Raw genomic sequence first — 25,619 nt, 5'->3', positions numbered from 1 at the left:
GTAATAATGTGTTTTTTCTTATTCCTATTTGCAGGGGGATAGGTGATACATATGAGTTGAATTCTCCTTTATGTAGTTACTAAATGTTTTTACATCAGATAGGGATAAAGGTTTCTTGTTATAACTGATTTTTAAAGAAAAAATGTGTTTTGGGTTGAAAGAAGTCATGATGTATCTTAAAAACCTTACAGAAACAGGTTAAGGTGATTCAGCCGGGAAAGGGGGATCGTAATACTTAAACAGCCATAACTTTTTTATTTTTCAATGAAATCAGACCAAATTTGAAAGGTTTTACTCAGAATTGCATGAACTTTCTGATTTTAAAGTGTTTTGGTTAAAGAGAAACAAACTCTAAAAGTTAAAGGTGGCAGGGGATAGTTTCGAACGAAAGACCCGGGGGATAGTTTCGAACGAAAGACCCGGTCAAAATTTTGAAATAAAGGGAGAACCATTCGGCGCACCTCGTCCGATTCCGGTATCCTACATCAGATGAGGTACGAATCTGCCGAGGTGTGCCGAATGACAGCCGAGGTTAGATGAGGTACGAATCTGCCGAGGTGTGCCGAATGAAGGGAGAACCTGAGGTTTGGCTGGTTATTTGAGGGGTATAAATTTTTGAAATAAAGGGAGAACCTGAGGTTTGGCTGGTTATTTGAGGGGTATAAATTGCTAGAATATTTATTGCATTCATTTTGTGGATAGAGGAGCTCATGTCAATTTCATGATATATGACACTTTATTGCTGGTAGCACTTTTCATCAGATATGGAATGAAAATGCGAAACTGTGGCCAAAATTTTCACTTTCGGTTTTGTGCTTGAAAAGTAGGGTGGGTTCAGAACACGAAATTTCACTCGAAAAGAAGGTGATTGACCCCCCCATCAATTGGTGATTATTTGCATGGGTATACGTTAAGCTACCAATCCTATGGTAGTTTATGGCAGTTGCTCGGGACTGGAGCGTGGTTCTGGACCCGTGAAAATGTGAAAAAGGGCAATTTTTCAGAAAATTTTGAGACCGTCCCTGGCTATTCTCTATAGTGCTATATGTAAGTTGTACTTGTTTTATTCTGAAATGTTTAAAAATTCTCAAGAGTTGGGACCATGTGTCCCCTGCATGCAAACCAATTTTAGCAAATTTAAAAATCCACTGAAAAATTAAATCACATATATGAGCACTATCTGCCTCACATTTCATCGACCAAAAAAACTATCCCCTGCCACCTCATATATTCAACAGCCAACTCTCCGCCACCATCATCATCATCATCTGAACATATAATCCATCTATCATCTCCTCACGCATGCGTCTCTGATGACAGTGATTTGTTCCCATGGGTTATCGAGATCATTACTGCAAGAAACATGATATTAACACAAATGACCGAAAACCCTTCAGTTTGCACACAACTTCTCTAGAAAAGAATTCAGAGAACGAAAAAACGAAGAATGCAAGTTCAAATTCATTTCTTGGATATTCTTGCTCAATACAAATCGTTAGAAAAAATCTGCTAAAAATGATCTCTCTGTATATGTTTATGAAAACGTTATACAAAGAAGCAATGCCAGTGATCCCTACATTGATTTCAAATCAATTAAATTAAAGTAATACCCCCCCCCCCCAAAAAAAAAACCATGAAATGAAATTGTCGAGTTTTTCCTTTTGAATTTTGCTAAACAGATTCATTAAAGGGAGCAAGTAAACGTCATTAGCCATGTTGGTGATATTCCTTTCTATAACGACTTCTCGCCAAAGGTTCACAAAAGAAAGAAGTCAGCCGCTTGATGCCCGTGGGACCGAGCTCTGAGTTCACAAAACCCACGGACAAACCGAGAGTCAGCGTATTCCTGGGTCCTTTCAATGCATGCTAAAAGATTTTCCGTGTGACTGGTGCTGTCACGTAATTCAAATTATTCTCGCCATTCACCGCCTAAGCATCTCCTCTATTCTGCCGTTTTCTCCCTTCTTGCTCTTCTCCCGCGCTGATTTATTTGTCAAATTAGATATATCAAACTGGATCTGACAATGTTAAGGCTCCAAATGGAGACAGTATTGCTAATCAGGAGTTCCTTTTATTCTTTCTCTCGTTCTGCTACAAAAGCGCTTTATTGATTACAGGGAGAATGTAATCAAATTATTTAGAGATGACAGAAAGTAAAGTTTCTACCAGCAGTGAATGTGAGGAGTCGGATCTGTAAACTATAAAACTGAATAAGGAATTAACGGAATTAACAATACATTTTAGTATTCTACACCCCGACCTGTGTGAAGGTAAGATTCGCTCCATGAAATCGCCGAATTTTTTTTTTCGCCGAGAAAAAAAAGCAGAGAGAGAGAAAGAGAGAGAGAGAGAGAGAGAGAGAGAGAGATTTTGATTTTTTTAACAATGATATGCTCCCGGCGGAAGTTGTTCCGGATGGCCCCATCCGCAAAGATTCCCATACATTCCGTATTCATGTTTTGAGTCTCAATGGGGGATCGTAAGAGATGTTTTTTTTACAGCGTGGGTGACTTGTATCTCTGTAGGATGGGCGTCGACACCAGCCTACAGGAGAATGTGGTGGCGGCGGCCTGCGTGGTGCTGGTGGTGGCATTCATCGTCTTCCTGTTGGTTGTGGCCCGCTCAGTGATCGTTAAGTGGCCCCGCCTCACGGAGGAGGAACTGTTAGAGGTGGAGCCGATGAACCGCCGGATGGACGTCTGGTCCGTCCAACAGGCAGAGTCCTGCAGTGTGGATATAGAAAATCTGGAAACCGACGGATTTGTTGAACACTAGGTGTTGCTCTGCGACTGATCCAATACAATCAAACAAGATAATGAAAGAAATAATGAATTAGAATCTTGTGTAATTTCAAACGGTTGCAACAAGTTTAAACTTGAACTTCAAACTATTAAATATGGTGACACTTTGGATATTTTTCACTGAAGCAGCTTATTTCTAAAATTAGCATAGCCAAGCACTGAACTGATACTTGGCAACTTCTTGTAACTTTGAAATCCATGTCCAATGTAAAAAGATGAAGTTTGTTATCCTCAGCTAACGGTTTGTTATTGTCTCTAGTTACTTTTCAAATCTTGCTGTTGCATGAGCATTATTGTTTGTCTGTGCACAATCTGAATTGCCAGTAAATACCAGAAAATAAAAGTTATTAAACCACACAATATTTTTTCACAAATATTTAATTCTTCAAATATTCAAATATCATACATCTGAATGTTCTGCCTTATATAATACAAGAACATGTGAGTGTTTCTGTGTCAATAAAACTTCTACGGCACAAAGCATAACAACAGCTACAAATTTTCTTGAGTAACAAATATAAAATTTGATGTCTTAATTCAGTTCAAAAACTCTGAAGCAACAAGAAATCCAAAATGATAGAACTTAAATTTGAAAAGGGTTAAAACAGGTCAATGAGATGAATCTTGTCCAACTGTTACAGTGTAATAAGTTCATATTGATGGTCGGTTCTGCTCTCCTTCCATTGGCTCCTCCTTTGCTGGGGACTTGGACCTCGATCTGGACTTGGTCCTTGATGGTGATGGTGACCTACTTTTAGCAGGAGATTTGGACTTTGACCTTGATTTCGACTTTGACCTTGATTTGGATCTAGACTTAGATTTGGACTTTTCCCTTGATTTGGAACTTGACTTGGATTTGGACCTGTCCCTGGATTTGGATCTTGACTTGGACCTGCCCCTAGATGCGGATCTTGACCTGGATCGACTCCGACTTCTAGACTTGCTCCGGCTGCGACTTCTTGAGGAGGCCCTTCTTTTGCGAGAGCGACTTCTGGACCGGCTTCTGGAGCGACTGCGAGACCTGGATCGTCTAGATCTACTCCGGCTTCTTGATCTGGAGCGACTCCTCGAACTCCTAAACAAGTTAAGTTAGGAAGTTGTTTACTACCAATATTTACATTCAATTCAATATGTGTTCAATGACAAGTGATAAGAAGACAAAATGTGAGTATCATAGTATTCTTTATCATAAATCATCGGTACATCTGGCTTGCCATACCTCCTGCTTCGCCTTGGCTTGTCCTCAACCAGACGAATCTTCCTGCCATTTATCTCCGTTTCATCCAACTTATCTAGTGCTCTCTTCATATCAGAGTAAGAAGCAAATTCTACAACTCTGAAATTAAATAATTTGTGCTTAATGTTTTTTTCTTCAAATGTTAACTTTCCATAAAAGAAGTACTGGTTATCTGCCATATATCTGTGCATAACCATCACAAATGTACCTGTTTGTTTTTTCAATCAATTTATACAGTGATGAGCACTTTTTCCGTTTGTACAGAACATTTAATCATTGCTTACTCACCCTTCATTTTTATGCTGTTTGTGGGCATCAGCATAGGTGACCTCCCCTGCTTGTCTCATGTAGTCTTTCAGATCCTTCAATATACAAAATATGGATGGCTCAAACTGAACAAAATCAGATACAAATTTATGCAGGGAGAAAAAGAACGAACCTAACATGTCACCTACCAATCCATGCCTAAATCAGCAACCTTTGGGCTTACTAAAAATATTACCAATATACACGTATCTAATTTAAATCATTTTTATTAAGGTAAGGTCAAGTGAAATAGAAACAACTTGTTCAATGGGGTATGTCATCACTGAGAATAATTCAATGTAAATGTTGTCAATGGAAAAGGAGGTAAGTAGATAGAATCTCGGTTGTAAATATCTTATATAGCTTAAACTCAACCAAAGGCCAAGGCAATTGGTATAAAGCACCAGATCAAGGGAAACTATATATACTTTCAAATATGATGTTAAAATGACCCAGATGTTCAAATGACCCAAATGTTCTTTTTTTAATAAAGAGTACTAAATGTATTGATAGTTAAAATGAATGAATTTTATACCATGTTTGAATTTGACAAAAAGCGTTGTTGGGCATGTGTATATTTTCTTAGAAAAGTTCACAATGCAATAACTTGCATTGTACTCAGATTTCTAGCTTAAAACATGGTTTGTCTAACAGATTTGGTGATTCAAGAGTCTTAAAATCTCTAAGGATTCTTTTTATGCCCGGTAATTGAATTACTACTCTCAAACAGCGCACATTTTATGCAAATTAAACCAAAATTAAATGCATCTATTGCTGCTTTTTCTCACGAGAAAGAGATACTCAAATTTTTTTTTTTGGTTGATAAAATAAAAAGATTTCAATGACATATGTACTTGTCATAAATCACAACCGAGTGTACATCAACAATCATCCAATGATACCAGAAGTTTCCACTGATAATTATTCTCTCTGAGTGAAGCTAAATGTTCTTCACAATTTTTTAATCAGAATCAATGCTTTTAAAAAGTTTAGTTACTATTTTGCATGATTTATCATCATTCACTTTAGTTTAGGGATAACACTCATTTCAAATTTATGTCTATACATTTTCCTGTCAAACATTTTCATTTGATTATTGTGCTAGTAAATAAAGTATGTACAAAGTACATATATTAAACAGGACCCGAGTCAGCATACAACGGATTGTCACTGAATTTGTATCACTCAGTCAGGGATCTTAATTCACTTGTTTGACAGGAGTATACAGACCAAACAAATTAGAAGGTGGTACTTATTTCCTCTTGATGAATACGGCTTTTTGTTACCTGGATGTGCATTTGTTTCCTTTCCATTATTTATTTTGGGAATTGAGGAAGGAGCAGGGATGAGTAGCATGTTTTCTTTAAAATATTAGGCAAGTTCCAAATGACAACATCCTTCCTACCCCATAATCAACCAATGGTTGCTGATTTTACAGATGTTAACTAAACATTTATAAATTACCTCCTGTGATAATTTTCTAGAAAGAAACATCTGAAAGGACATCAAGCACCCTCTGAATGGCTGTGATCTCTAGAGCATCTGACATCACCATGACGTCATCAGAAAATCAACATCAAATCTTCACTTCTTGACTTCGACAAACTTGCTCATTTCCCAACCAAAAAACATTTTTTTCTTGGCATTTCATAAACAGCTTTCAATGCATGTTCATGTATATATATATATATATATATATACATGTACATACATGTATATTTTTGTTAATGTTTTCTTTTTTGTGAATTGAAAAATCAGTAAACTAAAAATAAAGTGTGAAACACATCCGTCAAATTTGAGGTTAAAGGTCTCATGCCTAATCACTTATAAGGCTGACTGTTCTGAAATACATTTTTTTTTCATTTTCACAGATCATCATCATCATCATCATCATCATCATCATCATCATCATCATCATCATCATCATCCCTATTCTAGACTGGCTGTTGATGTGTGATTAACAGCCAGTCTACATCGTGGACAACCATCACTCTACATCTACATAGAACAGCCAGACCCCTGCACCCCTCATCACATCGACAGAGAGACACAGCCAGAAAACATCAGGGACTGTCAATCATCTAGCAGTCACACCCCTCTCATCAGAGCCCTCAGTCATCGAGGCTTCTGACATCTACAGCATCGCAAGCTTATGAGAGAAATGATCAAAATTTAATTATGATGTATCCATTTAGCAAAAAAATTAATATAGATTCATTTAATGATTTCACATAAAATTTTAGAAAAAATCTGCGAGTGTATTTTAATGTCTGCATGAAAAGTCATAATCAATGGTGTAGACTGGAAATTCTGAAAAAGAGGAAATGATGAGTAAGTTTGAGAGATGATGATAATGAATAGCATCTCACCTGCCAGCTGACGCGAGACGACAGATTCTCAACGATAACTCGATACTCTGTTCTAGTTGGAGGACCATATCTTTAAAAAACAAAAGTCAGGAGTGTAGATAGATTCTTGTTATCACCAGCATTGATAATCACTTAGGATAACATAAAAGCTAAAGTTATTTCAACTGTATTAATTCACTTAATATACCGTATATACTCGCCTATAAGTATTGTTCGCCTATAAGTCGGTTGTCTTTTTTCAAGTTTATTTACAAGATTTTGCCATTGACCCTCTTATAAGTCGGGTATCTTTTTCAGGATAATCAGTCTATAAATTCTCAATCAAATTAGCACATTTTATCAAGCAAGACTATATTCTAGATAAAATGTATTGGTGTTTGACCCCTCTGTTATCATTTCTAGATGCATTTTAAAAGTGTTGTGTTCAGTTAAGACATCTATCCTGGAATAATAACTTTCGATTTTGGACGCCATTTTTTTTTATTAATACACTTGGTATTAGCTCTAAAACTATTTAAAATACTGTTGAAAATAAAATTATAGTGATTTTGATCCCCTGTTAACTGATTAAGATAGTATAGCCCCTTTTAAAACTGGTGTGTTAGCTTGTGTTGTTTTAGGTGACATGCCACCTACAGCCACCAATATAGCTATTATCACCTCAGGTGAAATTAATTATGAATAATTATAAAACGATCTTTATTTTTTTTAAACAGACCAGCATTTATTTCAGTTATTAATTTTTAAGTATTCAACAGAAATTACTGTTCTGTAATCCCACTGTCTAGATCGCTTGTAGACGCCATGTTTTTTAATAGTTTTCTGTAAACAGAGTTATCTTTCTTGAAATTTGTAACTTTCGATTTTGGACGCCATTATTTTTTTTAACACTCATTACAACTTGATTATAGCTCAAAAACTAGTTTAAATGCTACTGGAAATAAAATGACAGGTATTTTATCCCATACTGACCGATTAGGGTTGGTAATTAGCCCCTTACACTCAGTGTTGGCTTGTATTGTCCTTAGTACAGTTATACCTACAGCTATTATCACCTCAGGCGTAAATAATTGCCTGCTTAAATAAAAGATCCTATCAAATAAACCCTGTTTATATTTTTAAGAAATACAGTTGAAACTTTCAATGCATTTATTAATGTGTTTATCTTTTTAGTAATTAAAATATAAACATGTCAAGTATAGGGATCACAAGTCAAAAGTTGGAAGCAAATTGGCACCCAAAAACGAAGTTTTACCCAGTGGAAAAATTTTCTGATTGTATGTCATGCCTATAAGTCGGACCCCTACTTTTTGTTCAAATTTCTACTCCCAAAATACCGACTTATAAGCGGGAATATACGGTACATCTTTTGAAATAACATTCTTTTTTTCTGCTGAAAATGGAAAATTAACTATCAAAATGTGTACACTGGTGGTCCAAAAGTTCAAAATCTTAAATTAACATAAGACCTAATAATTGTTTTGTATTCAAACTGGAATACTGAGTCTGAATGGACTTCCTTGATGACTTACTTATCTATCCACATAGGTCTCCTGCTGTAGCTACTCTCCCTGTGGTAGCTGTCTCCCCGGTACCCTCCACCCCCACCACGAACTGTCCCCCTAGCGTGCTCTATCGACACCCTGAAAAGAAAATCCAAAACCCATATTACATCAGAAGAGAGCAAAGCAACAATATCTTGACAGAGGCCTCCTCTTGAGTTTCAATGCATAAATATCCACCTTTCTCCACAAAGTTCTTTTCCATTCAGTTCATACACAGCATCATCAGCATCTCTGTAGTCGTCAAATTCCTGTTAAAAGAAAATAAAGTATCTTAGATGATTAAGAGCAAATATCATGCACAGTTTTACCACTGTCAATAGCAAATGTTGATCTGATCTTAGGCCAAAAAAAAAATATGTGTGTTTCCGGTTTCCCGACCGACCCTATTTTTTATGCGCCAACTCTAACACTTTTTATTCCAAATCCAGATTACCAACCGTAATTGGTTTAAATAATAGAGTCTTACAAATCAGAGTTCAAAAAACGCTTGTAACTATTCAATAGAAAACACCACTTATCAAAGCGTTTTAAAGATTTCTATGGGCAGATTGACAGTATGGATGAAAGTTATCCTTGGTTATTTTAACTTAATTATCAATGCAATAAATAGTTTCATAGGGCAGTGATGTGTTAAAAATTAATATAAAGATGTACAAGAAAAAAGCAGAAGCGAAGTTTTTTTTTATATTTCTGGGTGTGGAGACTGCAGACATCGTAAGTCTTTGAATAGGCCCAACAATCATTCACATATTATAAATATAATAATTTTAAAATGCTGCAGTTGAATTGCAAATGAAATTTTTAAAATTAGTTTTAAACCATTAATTATGTATTCATGTTTTTTTGGAATTATTGAAAAGATTTAATTCTAAGGCTCTCGTCTGATCAACCAGAATTTCCTCTGTTTCTGAATTCAACACTTAGTTACGATATTTTAAATGTTTACTGTTATGTCAGAAAATAGAACTAATAACCAATTTATGATATATTTGTGGTAATGAGTATTATACTCTGTTAATTTATAGTGGCTGTCATATTTATATTTTTTTTATTTACATGAAAATAAAATCTTCATATACATTCTACATAAACCTTAGATTTAAGAAAGCTTAAATTCTGTAACAGTTGTCTCTATCCACGATTGCTCCACCTGTCAAAAAATACATTTTCTTATTGTATAGAAAAATCATATGCTAGGAAAGGGGAAAACTTAAAAGCTCATTTAAAAAAAAAAAAAGCCGACCTACCTACCCTATTTTAAAATTTGATGAAATAGGAAACACACATATTTTTTTTTTTGGCCTTATATATTTGATATTTAACATTTTTTCACATCGATTTAACATTTTTTCACATCGCAAATAGTGTAATAAATATATCTTTTTTTAAAATTTTAATTTCAATAACTTCATTGCAGAAAAAACTTACCACAAATCCATAGCCGTTTTTTAACATGACATCCCTTATTCTACCATAGCCTTTGAAGAACTTCTCTACATCCCGCTCTCTAGCATGATAAGATAAATGGCCAATGTACACTCTAGTACCCATGGCAGTCTGAAATATATCAAATATGCAGTGAACTTGAAAAATATATACATGTACATACATATTGATCCCAGTAATTTCAAGGGAATCTATGGACTATCCTTTTTTGAAAAGATGTTTATAAACACTTAATTTCTTTCTTTTTATAATTGAGAATAGTTTAACATTGATAAGATATTGCATTAATTGTAAATGATAAAAAGACATATGAAATATATTAAGGAGCCAAGACTCTCAAATTTGTCATGATTTACAAAACTGGCAAGATTAAAAATATCAAGAATGGGACTCAACCTTACGAACTTAACAAATACATGTATATATTTAATAATGAGAATTATATAAATAGTGCCTGTTTGGGAGGGTAACAGTTGAAATTGACACCCCGAGAAAACCATTGTCAACCGACGCGAAGCGGAGGTTGACAATGGTTTTCTCGGGGTGTCAATTTCAACTGTTACCCTTCGCGTCGGTTGACAATGGTTTTCTCGGGGTGTCAATTTCAACTGTTACCCTCCCAAACAGGCACTATTTATTTTGTTATACTGAATGTCTTAATTTTTAAGAAAATTTTACTGCTTTTATATAGGAATAACGTGAATTATACAGCGAACCGTACGCGCATAATTTTCGCGCATATAACATTTTTTAATGTTACCCGTTGCTAAGTGCGTTACTAACGCTGAGGGTAATAGAAAATATTATTAACTGCGTCTTAACCAATCAGATTTCATTATTTAACATGAAAGTATAACAACTATATGTAATACATATTCTTGCCAGTATTCACTATTGCTCAAGAAATATATGAAAACACATCAATGTATTGAGACCTGGATTTATCAAAGGAAGCATTCCAGTACTAATATTTCGAGTCAAAAAACAAAATAACCTCAATATTTCCCCCAATGTTTCTTTTTTTTTTTTTTAATGAAGTGTGAAATAGTATGTATAACTGGAATACTGCTTTATAAGAATAATCTAACTGTGTCTGTGAAACATCAGTTTTAGGTATATATATTAGTCTTTTCATACATTATTTCTTTCTGGAGCCTGGTCTGTATGAAAATATTATTTTAATGATAAATCATTCTATCCACGGATAGTGTGTGCCTTTACCTTGGCACACCCTGAAAGATGGATGATGCGTCTTAAAAAATAAAGATTAGATTTCTTAGGAGTTTAATGTTTGGGTGTTCAATGGTCATATATATTTTTGTTCTACAGATCATCTTCACAAAACTGTCGATTAAGTTGCAACTGATTATCAGTGTTCAACACTATAATGCAAAAAATCAAACAGATTCATAAAAGGCAAGATACAATGCAACAAAAACAATTAATCCAGTGGCGAATAAACGTTATGTGTACGTCCCGGTTCAAACGAATTTTCTGCCTGTTCAATTTTTGTATAATCAGGGGCAGTGGACGGCGTGAACAGGTGAAGCTGGTAAAATGTACAAACTTAGATCGTCAACAACGTTACAGCTGATATTACAATAAATGATGCTTCAATTATACCTTATCTGCAACTAAGAATTTACCTTTAAACTCTGTTAAAATCTTATTATCATTGGAAAATATGGCGTCAAATTGTTATGAAAATGCTTGCACTTCAAAAACGCATTAGGGATGTCTTATATTTTAAAAAGCGGATAAAAACGGAAGAATTATCCGGGGGGGGGGGGGGGGGGGGGGTATCTTCAAATAAATACATGAAAATAAACTCGAGACCACAGGTAGGTACAGGCCTGATCAAGTCTGCGTTCTCTTTGTATAATTACCATGATTACTATTAAGATAATATACAGGTCTGATCAAGTCTACCTCGTTTACTGCATATACTGAAGTACCTCATATGAAAAGAAAAATGGAAACATGTATATATATTCTCTTTAATTAATAACCACAGCTCTGAGTCGACCTGAAAAAAAAATCTTTTGTCCACTCTTGTCATCGTATTACTTTCATAGATCGGTGTGAAGTTACAGACGTTATATTTCTCATCCTGTGTATTTTGAAAATGATTTTTTTTCATATGCAAAGCACCATCAGTGCCGTCGGAAGCAAATTGAAAGTGGGGGCGGCTAGATTTATATAAAAAATCTTGACGAAAAAAAGGTCTTTGGTTATGGATATGTATAACTTTGCAAAATTGTGGGGGGGGGGGGGGACAATGTGTCCAAAGATTTTTTGTTCGCAGGGGGCGTTGGCTCGTTCCAAAGCGTACTTCGGGTAATTATATACTATCGATATATCATGATCAGTGAGTGTAAAGCCCCAGACTCCCTTCAGATCTTCAGGAGTGCGATGAAGGCAATTGGAACTGACCTTATTACCAGTTTGATTACTGCTGGTTGCATACGGAGAAAAATATAAATCCATTAACAACTACTGAGTATATCAAGTTTACTGATTTCAAATATGATCTTTACTCATTGCTGGTTGGGCCGGGAAAACCTAAAATACATATACAATTATATCGTAAGGCACTGACCATGCTGGCAATCTGCTGAGTGCATGTAATTGGTCTTAATTTGTTTTGTTGTTTTCATTATCAGTAAATGAGAATTAATATATTCTAGCAATACTTTAATTTATTTTCGGTTTTAATTTAGACTTAGAATAAAAGTACTTTGGGAAAGTTTACATCGTAACGTATGCAGGGCATCCCAGCTGGTTAATAACGGGCGTGTTCGAATATTTCTGAGTTCAAATGTTGTTGTTTTAACCGGAAAAGTTTTAACCTTCTCAAAATAAGTACACAAGTTCAATGCTTAAAAGGTGTGGAGGATTATTTAAATTGTAAATTTTTGCCATCAAACGTTCCTACCCAGCTGGGATATGAATATCTATGTTAAGTATGTAAATCACAGGGGCTTGGTTGTTGGATAGTGAATTTCCTAAGTATTTGTTCCCGAAGAAAAAAATGATTAAAATTGGTAATCTGATGTGTATTTCTGTGTATTGCAATAAATAAATTCACTGAAATCCCCCGTTTCAGTCATGTTAAAAATGTGTATTCAATGTACATTAAAAAAAGTAAAGGGACGACACTCGCCATCTTGGATTTATAGGGGGTCCTCGTTTCAAGCTATGTTTTAAACAAGTTCTTCCATTTCTCCAACGATTTCTGACGAGATCTAGGTTGGAAAATATTCAACTGACTTATTCCTATCGTCTGACTACATCTGTACGCTGCATAATAAACACATCGTTCCAAAATGTACTAGATACTCGCCAAACTTATCGAAAGCAACGGAAGTTGATGCAAACTCTCCATGTAATCACTGAGGAGATCCGAAAGCATTGGATAAACCAAGAGGATAACTTTTCGCGGAATTTTTGCTCTCTCTAGATTTATCTTACATTTTCGGAACATCTCAGTGATTATATGGAGAATTTACGTCACTCAAAAGTAAACTTCCGTTGCTTTCGATTAGTTTGGCAAGTATCTAGTACATTTCGGAACGATGTGTTTATTATGCAGCGTACAGATGTAGTCAGACGATAGGAATAAGTCAGTTGAATATTTTCCAACCTAGATCTCGTCAGAAATCGTTGGAGAAATGGAAGAACTTGTTTAAAACATAGCTTGAAACGAGGGCCCCCTATAAATCCAAGATGGCGAGTGTCGTCCCTTTACTTTTTTTAATGTACATAAGCCCCTTCACGATAACTGCGGGACTGCTTTTCGCGCATGCGCACAAACACTTCCGCAGGGCAACTTTCTTTTTACTGAAACCGCTCTTCTTTCGCTTTAATCATAACAAACACAAAGCTATGGTGCGTGCTTGTTGCGTTGTTCAGTGCACAAATCGGGATGACTCGAAAGGAAAGGAGAAAGGCCTCCATTTTTTCAGGTATGTTTATGATATCTTTTCATTGATATTTTTAAAAATGACCGACGAAGCGAACCTACTATGTACATGATGTATAGGGGCTTACTATATGTCTTTGGCTTTGATTTCTTTGATTTAGCTATTTTCAGAGAAATTATGTTTTCATTTAACTCCCAAAGCTTCGATCATACTCTTTAGACTGTTCATTGAAGATAAACCATGAAATCACGGCAACATGCTAACACTTTTATTTACTTCGTGAAACATTAATTTCATAGTTTGACTAACGGTGTTTCTCATTGTATGCATTGAGAAAAAGATAAGAAAGATTGCTTTATTTTTTAATATTTGAAAAGCAATATTCGAAGCAAACAGAGTTTACATATTTTCAAATGAATTTTATTGTTTGTCATGTTTTGAAAATGTAGAAAACAGATTCTTATAGTCATTGTTTGCACAAATTATAGCCCTAACTACTGGTGTATGCAATTTGTAAAAATGTTTTTATTCCATTATACTTTACAGATTTCCCAAAGATGTTCGAAAGCGTCGTGCCTGGATTAGGGCAATCAACAGAAAAAACTTTGCACCTAATGAGTTTTCCTGCATTTGTTCAGAGCATTTTGAGTTTGGATGGCATAGTGATGACCCAGATGATGCCAATTATGCCCCGACCATCTTCTCTTACAAGGAAAAAACAGTTGATCATGAGAGAGAAGAGAGAGTATCAAGAAGAAATCTGCAGAAGGTAAGTTTGAAAAAAAATAGGTATTATAAACCAAAAAAAAAATAATATTAATTAACAAAAAATTAATATTAAAAAATCTTTTTTGTTGTTGTTACAAGTATGTAAGATTTACACTTTAAACCATTGATTCAAAATTATTTATATTCATATTAATTAAATAATATAGATTTTTACAGAATTACAAATCTAGAATTAGCAATTTCTTCATTTATTGACTGCAAACACTTATATTCAATAGGAATTTGAAGAGTCTAAAGAAAGGGCTAGAGAGCAGGAGAATAGGAGTTTGAGCTTTTCTATGTTTGCCCATTCTTACAGCAAAGGTGAGAGCCATTTATATTGACTATCATGGTTTTGTGTTTTTTAATAATAACTTTGAAAATCAGATATGCAAAACATTGAGTGAATGAGCTAGTTAATTTCTACACATTATATGTTGTTATACTTTCATGTTAAATACTGAAATCTGATTGGTTAAGACGCAGTTAATAATATTTTCTATTACCCTCAGCGTTAGTAACGCACTTAGCAACGGGTAACATTAAAAAATGTTACATGCGCGAAAATTATGCGCGTACGGTTCGCTGTAGAATTCACGTTATTCCTATATAAAAGCAGTAAAATTTTCTTAAAAATTAAGACATTCAGTATAACAAAATAAAAAGTGCCTGTTTGGGAGGATAACAGTTGAAATTGACACCCCTCGAAAACCATTGTCAACCTCCGCTTCGCGTCGGTTGACAATGGTTTTCTCGGAGTGTCAATTTCAACTGTTACCCTCCCAAACAGGCACTATTTATATAATGTTAATTATAATACAGACATCCTTTGTATGAAATTTACATTTACAGATAAGGAGGAAGAGATGATTTCTGATCTTGCAGCACCCATGACAGAGATTGAAGATGATGTAGAGACAGGAGTCAGATTGACTAGAGACATAGGTATTGATATTGGAGAACAACTCATTCACTTCTACCATAGAATAAAGTTTGTTCAAAGTTTGAAGTACTGTTGTATATTAATTAGTGGATTTTATTCTATAATTACAGGTGTACAGTGTGACCCAGATCCTCTTTTACAGGAGAACATGAGATTAAAGTTGGAACTCAGACGGATGCAGGACAACAAATGGTCTGTTTCAAAGATCAAAGATGATGATGCCATGACGAAGTTCTATACAGGACTTCCAAGCTTTGCTGTGTTTTTGTGGCTGTTTAAGTATGTTTTCTTTAATTCTTATTTTTTTTTGGTCATTGGAATTAATAAGAAAAATAGTTGAAATTCTCAATTTGGAATTTCATGATTTATGGCCTTTTTATGTATAAGTACATATAAATATTGTATGTTACTAATGAACAATTTTAGCTACCTGGCACCTAAATGCGAGAAGATGGTATACTGGCGTGGAAGTTCATCAACCCCTGATGAGAGGACTAGATCTAGGCGGTGCATGGCTCTTGATCCAATCGACCAATTCTTAGCAACCATGATGAGGCTGAAGGTAACACATAATTACTGGCAATGAGTCTGTATTTATCATGTACTATCATATTCATTTACAGGAACCATAGACTCTGACTTGTATGTCATAGAACTTTAAAAAATATAACTTTAGGTCGGATTGTATGTCCAGGACATGGCAGAGCGGTTTGGTGTGTCCGTGGGTGCATTCTCTCAGTACTTCACCACCTGGGTTTGCCTACTCTACAAGGAACTTAAGGAGCTGAACCCCTTTCCATCAAGGGATGTTATTCAGAGAAATATGCCGTCATGTTTTAAATCTTTCCCTAATTTAAGAGTTATACTTGATTGTACTGAAATCTTTATTCAAAGATCCAGCAGTTTGGTTAATCAGAATCAGTCATTTTCAAATTACAAGCATCACACTACTTTAAAATTTCTTGTTGGAATCACTCCTTCTGGTGTGATTTCATTTGTTTCAGAGGGCTTTGGTGGAAGAGTTTCAGACCGACAGATGATTGAGCGCACCTGCCTATTAGACCTCATAGAAGAGGGCGATGGGGTGATGGCAGACAAGGGTTTTACCATCAAAGACATGTTAGAGAAAAAGGGATGCACTCTTAATATTCCACCTTTTCGTTCTTCTTCTAATCAGTTTACAACTCAAGAAGTTTTAAATACTCAAGAAATTGCTAAATTAAGAATTCATGTGGAAAGAGCTATTGGCCGCGTCAAAAATTTTCATATATTTGATGGTGTTCTTTCTCTTTCTTTAGTGCCATTATCATCACAGATGTTTTCTGTTTGCTGTTGGATAACAAACCTTGATGTACCTTTGATTGAAAGTTAGGTATGTATAGTCAAACACTTCCTATGCTTGTGTTGATAAACATTATAATAAAAACTAAGTCATTTATGAATTTGATAAAAAGCATAATAGAAATTTATTGTTTAGTGTAAAAGGGTAAAATGTGACTAACAAAAAATTCAACTAATTTTGGCAACATGGCAGAACAAAATTCAACATCAAAGTTAATTCTTTCAACAAAGCAGTTGCTTTGGCTGGCAGCGGTCCATACAACAAAATCTCCCCACGGACATCCCATTATTGCCATTTCCCCTTGGATTTGGGCATAATATTTATGACTTCTCTTTAGTCTAGGCCCTTCATTGGTAATTTCCAAGCAGAACCCAGCTTGTCCTGCTAGCTCATGTACCTGAAAGAGTTCACAAACTTGTTCAATAAATGTGCTTTGAAGATGATAAAAAAGTTGTTGACTCTTGCACAATTTATTTTACCTCTTTATCAGTAATAATTTTTCCAGAGATCGAGTATGGACATTTGATCTCAAGAACCCCTGTTTGGTTCCCCTCGGGCATGGATTTATCATGCACCCAACCATCACTAGATGCTCCTAAAAAGGCATGGGTTGGGTAGATGGTGAGTCCAGATGCCTCCGTTGTTAAATCAGTCACAGCATTTTGCAGTGTCAGGTAGTCCTTGAGAGCCTCCTCTTCCTTGTCTACTCCCCACTGGACTGGTGGAGGTAGTGTCTGGTACCTAGTATGAGATTTTATTTAGCAGAATTATAAACTAATAGCATTTCTTAGTTAAAGATTTTTATACCTGTAAGTTTTATGAAAATGTACCTGTCAAGATTAGAACCATTCACAATCTGGTTCACTAAGGAGACAGGATTTGTTCCAGAGCTTAGAACTGCGCCAAATAAGGAACTAGTTATTCTCCCCTTGTGCAGGTCTCTCCACAGGCTGCATGCCCTCTGTCCTCTTGTTTTCTCCTCAATGTACGAGCTGAGGCTTTCATTGATTGATATTGTCATGGGTACTATGTACAAAAAAGTAATTGAATAATCGTTCTCAGTTTTACTTTTACATTTTTAGACTCTATGTTTACATGTATACAAAACATTTCTTACAGTTCTCATCAGACAGGATCAGAGCTTTCATCGCCTTTTCCCTCGGATCCTCTGTTGACTCTACCTCCACTTCAGATTCAAACTCTGGGCTTTCATCCGGAATATTCCACAAGTGACCCATGCCTTTCAAAAGAATTTATTTATTAAATTTATGTTATGTTTTCAGAGGAGTTTTAGTTTAATTTTTTTTTAAATTGTCCATCATATAATGTGTCAGGGAATTGAAATTATCTGTTGTTGTTATAAATGTATTTTTCTTAATTATATAGTAAAAATTAAATTTTAAACCAAGATCATGTTGGAGTATGTTAACTGACCAGTATTGGGAAATATGCTCTTGAGCAATTTAAGCTGCTCAAGAGAGTGGCAGATATTGAACTTTCTCTGTGTTGGATGACGCGGATCAAAATCCAATTTTCTTCCATCCGTGGTCCTGTGCTCAATCTCACCACTCTCTTGCAGTTTTGGTTTGGCAAAGTTCCACTCCTTGAGGGGCTTAGGGTCCATCTTGATTGGTCTCGGCACGTTCCACATACATTGTTTCGACGTAGCACTATCTGATTTCAAAACCTCATGTAAATGAAGATGGTGCAAATGGAATAGGAGGCCACCAATATGGCTGCAAGATTGGGCTAATCTGTAATGATAATATAAATTATTGATTAATATATAATTATATATTTTTTCATCTCATTAATATTAATGTTATACTTGAACCAATAATTATTCATCAAATTAAATACACATTGTTCAAATGATCCACCAGTAAATTTGCTCAAGACTCCTGCATTGCCTGTATTTTACAGGGTGCTTGATTTGAAAGGGTTTGAAAGCATCAAATGAAATATTTTTATGGAATTTAAATATTTTCTGAGAGAACAGCTGAATGGTAAAAAGCTCCTACCCAATTGGGCATTCACAGTAGGCAAAACACACATTCTGTTTGTCCTCGATGCAAATATACACTTTGTATTTTGCCTTTTTCATGGAAGCAAGACAAAATCCTCTGATATATTCAACAGAATCATCAATCTAGAATAAATGATTTGATAAAATGATTATCAAATAGGCAATACATCATATATATAATACACGCATCTATTCTACAAATTGTTATTGTCTCCTCTTTAGGTCAGATATTTGTAAAAGATAAACAATATGTTTAACTTGTCTAAACTGACATATTAAAATATGTTAAAAATTTGTGGAGCAAGCTTGCAAATGCTCTTATGAAAAAAAAGTTATGTATATTTATGAACTAAATGTATGTGGTTTCTGTGTAGAATAACACTGATATTTTAAAATGATTTTAAATAATCCATGTAAATCCATGGTTTGAAAAATAAAAAATTATACTTTATAATCAGGGATATATTTGCTTACTTGGGCAGCTACAATTTGAGAAATATCTCCTGCCTCAAAATGTTTCACAGCCCTGTCCAAGCCCTTGTAGTTATTAACTTCTTTCCCATCAACTGTACGTCGTAAAATCATGTGATGGTAGATTTGTTGAAAGGAGATCTTGGGCAGGGAATTGGGAGGGATGGCAGAATAAGACGCTAGTTGCAATGGGGGGAGGTTTTCATGACCAGGTATATCTGGAATAATACCATCAAGTGTTGTAGCCTGGTACTTAATGGGCAAATCAGTCAGTGCACCCTTTCTTTTCCTCTTTTGGTCATTTGAATTCTCCCGGGTAGCCATCTTCGACGAAGTATGTAAACACGGAAGTGCCCGTAGTGCACGAAGTTCGACTCTTAATTTTAAATTTAAATAGCGTAATACCTTGTATTTTTTCTCATAAAAAGTGGGATTTGGATACAATGATTACTTTAAAACAAAAAACAAACACACTTTCACTTAAAAATACTTTATTTCATGCGTGTGAACTTTTGTTCTTTCGTAGTAGAAATAGTGACCTACATAGCAGTTGCCCTGCGGAAGTAGTTATGCGCATGCGTAGAATTTATCGTGAAACAGTCTAATTGAAGCCCCTTCACGATAACTGCGGGACTGCTTTTCGCGCATGCGCACAAACACTTCCGCAGGGCAACTTTCTTTTTACTGAAACCGCTCTTCTTTCGCTTTAATCATAACAAACACAAAGCTATGGTGCGTGCTTGTTGCGTTGTTCAGTGCACAAATCGGGATGACTCGAAAGGAAAGGAGAAAGGCCTCCATTTTTTCAGGTATGTTTATGATATCTTTTCATTGATATTTTTAAAAATGACCGACGAAGCGAACCTACTATGTACATGATGTATAGGGGCTTACTATATGTCTTTGGCTTTGATTTCTTTGATTTAGCTATTTTCAGAGAAATTATGTTTTCATTTAACTCCCAAAGCTTCGATCATACTCTTTAGACTGTTCATTGAAGATAAACCATGAAATCACGGCAACATGCTAACACTTTTATTTACTTCGTGAAACATTAATTTCATAGTTTGACTAACGGTGTTTCTCATTGTATGCATTGAGAAAAAGATAAGAAAGATTGCTTTATTTTTTAATATTTGAAAAGCAATATTCGAAGCAAACAGAGTTTACATATTTTCAAATGAATTTTATTGTTTGTCATGTTTTGAAAATGTAGAAAACAGATTCTTATAGTCATTGTTTGCACAAATTATAGCCCTAACTACTGGTGTATGCAATTTGTAAAAATGTTTTTATTCCATTATACTTTACAGATTTCCCAAAGATGTTCGAAAGCGTCGTGCCTGGATTAGGGCAATCAACAGAAAAAACTTTGCACCTAATGAGTTTTCCTGCATTTGTTCAGAGCATTTTGAGTTTGGATGGCATAGTGATGACCCAGATGATGCCAATTATGCCCCGACCATCTTCTCTTACAAGGAAAAAACAGTTGATCATGAGAGAGAAGAGAGAGTATCAAGAAGAAATCTGCAGAAGGTAAGTTTGAAAAAAAATAGGTATTATAAACCAAAAAAAAAATAATATTAATTAACAAAAAATTAATATTAAAAAATCTTTTTTGTTGTTGTTACAAGTATGTAAGATTTACACTTTAAACCATTGATTCAAAATTATTTATATTCATATTAATTAAATAATATAGATTTTTACAGAATTACAAATCTAGAATTAGCAATTTCTTCATTTATTGACTGCAAACACTTATATTCAATAGGAATTTGAAGAGTCTAAAGAAAGGGCTAGAGAGCAGGAGAATAGGAGTTTGAGCTTTTCTATGTTTGCCCATTCTTACAGCAAAGGTGAGAGCCATTTATATTGACTATCATGGTTTTGTGTTTTTTAATAATAACTTTGAAAATCAGATATGCAAAACATTGAGTGAATGAGCTAGTTAATTTCTACACATTATATGTTGTTATACTTTCATGTTAAATACTGAAATCTGATTGGTTAAGACGCAGTTAATAATATTTTCTATTACCCTCAGCGTTAGTAACGCACTTAGCAACGGGTAACATTAAAAAATGTTACATGCGCGAAAATTATGCGCGTACGGTTCGCTGTAGAATTCACGTTATTCCTATATAAAAGCAGTAAAATTTTCTTAAAAATTAAGACATTCAGTATAACAAAATAAAAAGTGCCTGTTTGGGAGGATAACAGTTGAAATTGACACCCCTCGAAAACCATTGTCAACCTCCGCTTCGCGTCGGTTGACAATGGTTTTCTCGGAGTGTCAATTTCAACTGTTACCCTCCCAAACAGGCACTATTTATATAATGTTAATTATAATACAGACATCCTTTGTATGAAATTTACATTTACAGATAAGGAGGAAGAGATGATTTCTGATCTTGCAGCACCCATGACAGAGATTGAAGATGATGTAGAGACAGGAGTCAGATTGACTAGAGACATAGGTATTGATATTGGAGAACAACTCATTCACTTCTACCATAGAATAAAGTTTGTTCAAAGTTTGAAGTACTGTTGTATATTAATTAGTGGATTTTATTCTATAATTACAGGTGTACAGTGTGACCCAGATCCTCTTTTACAGGAGAACATGAGATTAAAGTTGGAACTCAGACGGATGCAGGACAACAAATGGTCTGTTTCAAAGATCAAAGATGATGATGCCATGACGAAGTTCTATACAGGACTTCCAAGCTTTGCTGTGTTTTTGTGGCTGTTTAAGTATGTTTTCTTTAATTCTTATTTTTTTTTGGTCATTGGAATTAATAAGAAAAATAGTTGAAATTCTCAATTTGGAATTTCATGATTTATGGCCTTTTTATGTATAAGTACATATAAATATTGTATGTTACTAATGAACAATTTTAGCTACCTGGCACCTAAATGCGAGAAGATGGTATACTGGCGTGGAAGTTCATCAACCCCTGATGAGAGGACTAGATCTAGGCGGTGCATGGCTCTTGATCCAATCGACCAATTCTTAGCAACCATGATGAGGCTGAAGGTAACACATAATTACTGGCAATGAGTCTGTATTTATCATGTACTATCATATTCATTTACAGGAACCATAGACTCTGACTTGTATGTCATAGAACTTTAAAAAATATAACTTTAGGTCGGATTGTATGTCCAGGACATGGCAGAGCGGTTTGGTGTGTCCGTGGGTGCATTCTCTCAGTACTTCACCACCTGGGTTTGCCTACTCTACAAGGAACTTAAGGAGCTGAACCCCTTTCCATCAAGGGATGTTATTCAGAGAAATATGCCGTCATGTTTTAAATCTTTCCCTAATTTAAGAGTTATACTTGATTGTACTGAAATCTTTATTCAAAGATCCAGCAGTTTGGTTAATCAGAATCAGTCATTTTCAAATTACAAGCATCACACTACTTTAAAATTTCTTGTTGGAATCACTCCTTCTGGTGTGATTTCATTTGTTTCAGAGGGCTTTGGTGGAAGAGTTTCAGACCGACAGATGATTGAGCGCACCTGCCTATTAGACCTCATAGAAGAGGGCGATGGGGTGATGGCAGACAAGGGTTTTACCATCAAAGACATGTTAGAGAAAAAGGGATGCACTCTTAATATTCCACCTTTTCGTTCTTCTTCTAATCAGTTTACAACTCAAGAAGTTTTAAATACTCAAGAAATTGCTAAATTAAGAATTCATGTGGAAAGAGCTATTGGCCGCGTCAAAAATTTTCATATATTTGATGGTGTTCTTTCTCTTTCTTTAGTGCCATTATCATCACAGATGTTTTCTGTTTGCTGTTGGATAACAAACCTTGATGTACCTTTGATTGAAAGTTAGGTATGTATAGTCAAACACTTCCTATGCTTGTGTTGATAAACATTATAATAAAAACTAAGTCATTTATGAATTTGATAAAAAGCATAATAGAAATTTATTGTTTAGTGTAAAAGGGTAAAATGTGACTAACAAAAAATTCAACTAATTTTGGCAACATGGCAGAACAAAATTCAACATCAAAGTTAATTCTTTCAACAAAGCAGTTGCTTTGGCTGGCAGCGGTCCATACAACAAAATCTCCCCACGGACATCCCATTATTGCCATTTCCCCTTGGATTTGGGCATAATATTTATGACTTCTCTTTAGTCTAGGCCCTTCATTGGTAATTTCCAAGCAGAACCCAGCTTGTCCTGCTAGCTCATGTACCTGAAAGAGTTCACAAACTTGTTCAATAAATGTGCTTTGAAGATGATAAAAAAGTTGTTGACTCTTGCACAATTTATTTTACCTCTTTATCAGTAATAATTTTTCCAGAGATCGAGTATGGACATTTGATCTCAAGAACCCCTGTTTGGTTCCCCTCGGGCATGGATTTATCATGCACCCAACCATCACTAGATGCTCCTAAAAAGGCATGGGTTGGGTAGATGGTGAGTCCAGATGCCTCCGTTGTTAAATCAGTCACAGCATTTTGCAGTGTCAGGTAGTCCTTGAGAGCCTCCTCTTCCTTGTCTACTCCCCACTGGACTGGTGGAGGTAGTGTCTGGTACCTAGTATGAGATTTTATTTAGCAGAATTATAAACTAATAGCATTTCTTAGTTAAAGATTTTTATACCTGTAAGTTTTATGAAAATGTACCTGTCAAGATTAGAACCATTCACAATCTGGTTCACTAAGGAGACAGGATTTGTTCCAGAGCTTAGAACTGCGCCAAATAAGGAACTAGTTATTCTCCCCTTGTGCAGGTCTCTCCACAGGCTGCATGCCCTCTGTCCTCTTGTTTTCTCCTCAATGTACGAGCTGAGGCTTTCATTGATTGATATTGTCATGGGTACTATGTACAAAAAAGTAATTGAATAATCGTTCTCAGTTTTACTTTTACATTTTTAGACTCTATGTTTACATGTATACAAAACATTTCTTACAGTTCTCATCAGACAGGATCAGAGCTTTCATCGCCTTTTCCCTCGGATCCTCTGTTGACTCTACCTCCACTTCAGATTCAAACTCTGGGCTTTCATCCGGAATATTCCACAAGTGACCCATGCCTTTCAAAAGAATTTATTTATTAAATTTATGTTATGTTTTCAGAGGAGTTTTAGTTTAATTTTTTTTTAAATTGTCCATCATATAATGTGTCAGGGAATTGAAATTATCTGTTGTTGTTATAAATGTATTTTTCTTAATTATATAGTAAAAATTAAATTTTAAACCAAGATCATGTTGGAGTATGTTAACTGACCAGTATTGGGAAATATGCTCTTGAGCAATTTAAGCTGCTCAAGAGAGTGGCAGATATTGAACTTTCTCTGTGTTGGATGACGCGGATCAAAATCCAATTTTCTTCCATCCGTGGTCCTGTGCTCAATCTCACCACTCTCTTGCAGTTTTGGTTTGGCAAAGTTCCACTCCTTGAGGGGCTTAGGGTCCATCTTGATTGGTCTCGGCACGTTCCACATACATTGTTTCGACGTAGCACTATCTGATTTCAAAACCTCATGTAAATGAAGATGGTGCAAATGGAATAGGAGGCCACCAATATGGCTGCAAGATTGGGCTAATCTGTAATGATAATATAAATTATTGATTAATATATAATTATATATTTTTTCATCTCATTAATATTAATGTTATACTTGAACCAATAATTATTCATCAAATTAAATACACATTGTTCAAATGATCCACCAGTAAATTTGCTCAAGACTCCTGCATTGCCTGTATTTTACAGGGTGCTTGATTTGAAAGGGTTTGAAAGCATCAAATGAAATATTTTTATGGAATTTAAATATTTTCTGAGAGAACAGCTGAATGGTAAAAAGCTCCTACCCAATTGGGCATTCACAGTAGGCAAAACACACATTCTGTTTGTCCTCGATGCAAATATACACTTTGTATTTTGCCTTTTTCATGGAAGCAAGACAAAATCCTCTGATATATTCAACAGAATCATCAATCTAGAATAAATGATTTGATAAAATGATTATCAAATAGGCAATACATCATATATATAATACACGCATCTATTCTACAAATTGTTATTGTCTCCTCTTTAGGTCAGATATTTGTAAAAGATAAACAATATGTTTAACTTGTCTAAACTGACATATTAAAATATGTTAAAAATTTGTGGAGCAAGCTTGCAAATGCTCTTATGAAAAAAAAGTTATGTATATTTATGAACTAAATGTATGTGGTTTCTGTGTAGAATAACACTGATATTTTAAAATGATTTTAAATAATCCATGTAAATCCATGGTTTGAAAAATAAAAAATTATACTTTATAATCAGGGATATATTTGCTTACTTGGGCAGCTACAATTTGAGAAATATCTCCTGCCTCAAAATGTTTCACAGCCCTGTCCAAGCCCTTGTAGTTATTAACTTCTTTCCCATCAACTGTACGTCG

General features: G+C 35.0%; 5 protein-coding genes and 1 long non-coding RNA gene across 8 annotated transcripts; 3 read left to right on the top strand and 3 right to left on the bottom strand.

Annotated features, from left to right (window-relative positions):
• Positions 1–1,888: 1,888 nt before the first annotated feature.
• On the top strand, positions 1,889–3,361 carry LOC128181795 (uncharacterized). The gene is made up of 2 exons (XR_008243366.1): positions 1,889–2,270; positions 2,526–3,361. It is a non-coding gene; the product is annotated as an uncharacterized LOC128181795 (long non-coding RNA).
• On the bottom strand, positions 3,162–11,458 carry LOC128181794 (serine/arginine-rich splicing factor 5-like). The gene is made up of 8 exons (XM_052850327.1): positions 11,371–11,458; positions 9,707–9,835; positions 8,456–8,526; positions 8,246–8,356; positions 6,714–6,783; positions 4,327–4,400; positions 4,021–4,137; positions 3,162–3,876 (listed from the first exon to the last, which is right to left on the bottom strand). Exons 2-8 carry the CDS (start codon positions 9,827–9,829, stop codon positions 3,453–3,455), a joined length of 990 nt encoding a protein of 329 aa, XP_052706287.1. The 5' UTR covers positions 9,830–9,835; positions 11,371–11,458; the 3' UTR covers positions 3,162–3,452.
• A 2,058-nt stretch (positions 11,459–13,516) lies between these two features.
• Positions 13,517–18,110, top strand: LOC128179479 (uncharacterized). 2 transcript variants are annotated; one of them, XR_008243084.1, is made up of 9 exons: positions 13,517–13,689; positions 14,194–14,416; positions 14,655–14,739; positions 15,268–15,360; positions 15,469–15,637; positions 15,785–15,920; positions 16,035–16,730; positions 17,206–17,321; positions 17,820–17,841. XR_008243084.1 is itself a non-coding variant. In XM_052846912.1 (8 exons), the coding sequence occupies exons 1-7, from the start codon at positions 13,610–13,612 to the stop codon at positions 16,728–16,730; spliced, it is 1,482 nt and encodes a 493-aa protein (XP_052702872.1). In that variant the 5' UTR covers positions 13,518–13,609; the 3' UTR covers positions 17,820–18,110. The 2 variants fall into 2 exon arrangements, 1 of the variants encoding a protein (XP_052702872.1); XM_052846912.1 differs by lacking the exon at positions 17,206–17,321 and having other exon boundaries at positions 13,518–13,689; positions 17,820–18,110.
• LOC128179480 (uncharacterized) lies at positions 16,745–19,325 on the bottom strand. The gene is made up of 6 exons (XM_052846913.1): positions 18,722–19,325; positions 18,135–18,454; positions 17,818–17,940; positions 17,531–17,726; positions 17,180–17,441; positions 16,745–17,097 (listed from the first exon to the last, which is right to left on the bottom strand). The coding sequence occupies exons 1-6, from the start codon at positions 18,802–18,804 to the stop codon at positions 16,825–16,827; spliced, it is 1,257 nt and encodes a 418-aa protein (XP_052702873.1). The 5' UTR covers positions 18,805–19,325; the 3' UTR covers positions 16,745–16,824.
• Positions 19,326–19,833: 508 nt separating this feature from the next.
• On the top strand, positions 19,834–24,427 carry LOC128179481 (uncharacterized). Of its 2 annotated transcripts, XR_008243085.1 has the most exons (9): positions 19,834–20,006; positions 20,511–20,733; positions 20,972–21,056; positions 21,585–21,677; positions 21,786–21,954; positions 22,102–22,237; positions 22,352–23,047; positions 23,523–23,638; positions 24,137–24,158. XR_008243085.1 is itself a non-coding variant. In XM_052846915.1 (8 exons), exons 1-7 carry the CDS (start codon positions 19,927–19,929, stop codon positions 23,045–23,047), a joined length of 1,482 nt encoding a protein of 493 aa, XP_052702875.1. In that variant the 5' UTR covers positions 19,835–19,926; the 3' UTR covers positions 24,137–24,427. The 2 variants fall into 2 exon arrangements, 1 of the variants encoding a protein (XP_052702875.1); XM_052846915.1 differs by lacking the exon at positions 23,523–23,638 and having other exon boundaries at positions 19,835–20,006; positions 24,137–24,427.
• On the bottom strand, positions 23,062–25,544 carry LOC128179482 (uncharacterized). The gene is made up of 6 exons (XM_052846916.1): positions 25,039–25,544; positions 24,452–24,771; positions 24,135–24,257; positions 23,848–24,043; positions 23,497–23,758; positions 23,062–23,414 (listed from the first exon to the last, which is right to left on the bottom strand). Exons 1-6 carry the CDS (start codon positions 25,119–25,121, stop codon positions 23,142–23,144), a joined length of 1,257 nt encoding a protein of 418 aa, XP_052702876.1. The 5' UTR covers positions 25,122–25,544; the 3' UTR covers positions 23,062–23,141.
• Between the last annotated feature and the right edge of the window lie 75 nt (positions 25,545–25,619).

Source organism: Crassostrea angulata, chromosome 4, assembly GCF_025612915.1.
Source record: "Crassostrea angulata isolate pt1a10 chromosome 4, ASM2561291v2, whole genome shotgun sequence".
Taxonomy (NCBI): Eukaryota; Metazoa; Mollusca; class Bivalvia; order Ostreida; family Ostreidae; genus Magallana; species Magallana angulata.
The sequence above is the reverse complement of the archived record's forward strand: the minus strand, read 5'-3'. Positions and strand labels throughout refer to the sequence as shown.

Coding starts and splice junctions, on each gene's coding strand:
- LOC128179479 (XM_052846912.1), top strand. CDS start 13,610: ATGGTGCGTGCTTGTTGCGTTGTTCAGTGCACAAATCGGGATGACTCG. Junction 14,417..14,654: donor CAAGAAGAAATCTGCAGAAG/GTAAGTTTGAAA, acceptor TATATTCAATAG/GAATTTGAAGAGTCTAAAGA. Junction 15,638..15,784: donor GTGTTTTTGTGGCTGTTTAA/GTATGTTTTCTT, acceptor GAACAATTTTAG/CTACCTGGCACCTAAATGCG.
- LOC128181794 (XM_052850327.1), bottom strand. CDS start 9,829: ATGGGTACTAGAGTGTACATTGGCCATTTATCTTATCATGCTAGAGAG. Junction 6,784..8,245: donor AGACCTATGTGGATAGATAA/GTAAGTCATCAA, acceptor TGTTTTTTAAAG/ATATGGTCCTCCAACTAGAA. Junction 4,401..6,713: donor CGTCTCGCGTCAGCTGGCAG/GTGAGATGCTAT, acceptor TGTATATTGAAG/GATCTGAAAGACTACATGAG.
- LOC128179480 (XM_052846913.1), bottom strand. CDS start 18,804: ATGAAAAAGGCAAAATACAAAGTGTATATTTGCATCGAGGACAAACAG. Junction 18,455..18,721: donor TACTGTGAATGCCCAATTGG/GTAGGAGCTTTT, acceptor TTATCATTACAG/ATTAGCCCAATCTTGCAGCC. Junction 17,941..18,134: donor GAGCATATTTCCCAATACTG/GTCAGTTAACAT, acceptor TTCTTTTGAAAG/GCATGGGTCACTTGTGGAAT.
- LOC128179481 (XM_052846915.1), top strand. CDS start 19,927: ATGGTGCGTGCTTGTTGCGTTGTTCAGTGCACAAATCGGGATGACTCG. Junction 21,955..22,101: donor GTGTTTTTGTGGCTGTTTAA/GTATGTTTTCTT, acceptor GAACAATTTTAG/CTACCTGGCACCTAAATGCG. Junction 22,238..22,351: donor CAACCATGATGAGGCTGAAG/GTAACACATAAT, acceptor ATATAACTTTAG/GTCGGATTGTATGTCCAGGA.
- LOC128179482 (XM_052846916.1), bottom strand. CDS start 25,121: ATGAAAAAGGCAAAATACAAAGTGTATATTTGCATCGAGGACAAACAG. Junction 24,772..25,038: donor TACTGTGAATGCCCAATTGG/GTAGGAGCTTTT, acceptor TTATCATTACAG/ATTAGCCCAATCTTGCAGCC. Junction 24,044..24,134: donor GATCCTGTCTGATGAGAACT/GTAAGAAATGTT, acceptor TTTTGTACATAG/TACCCATGACAATATCAATC.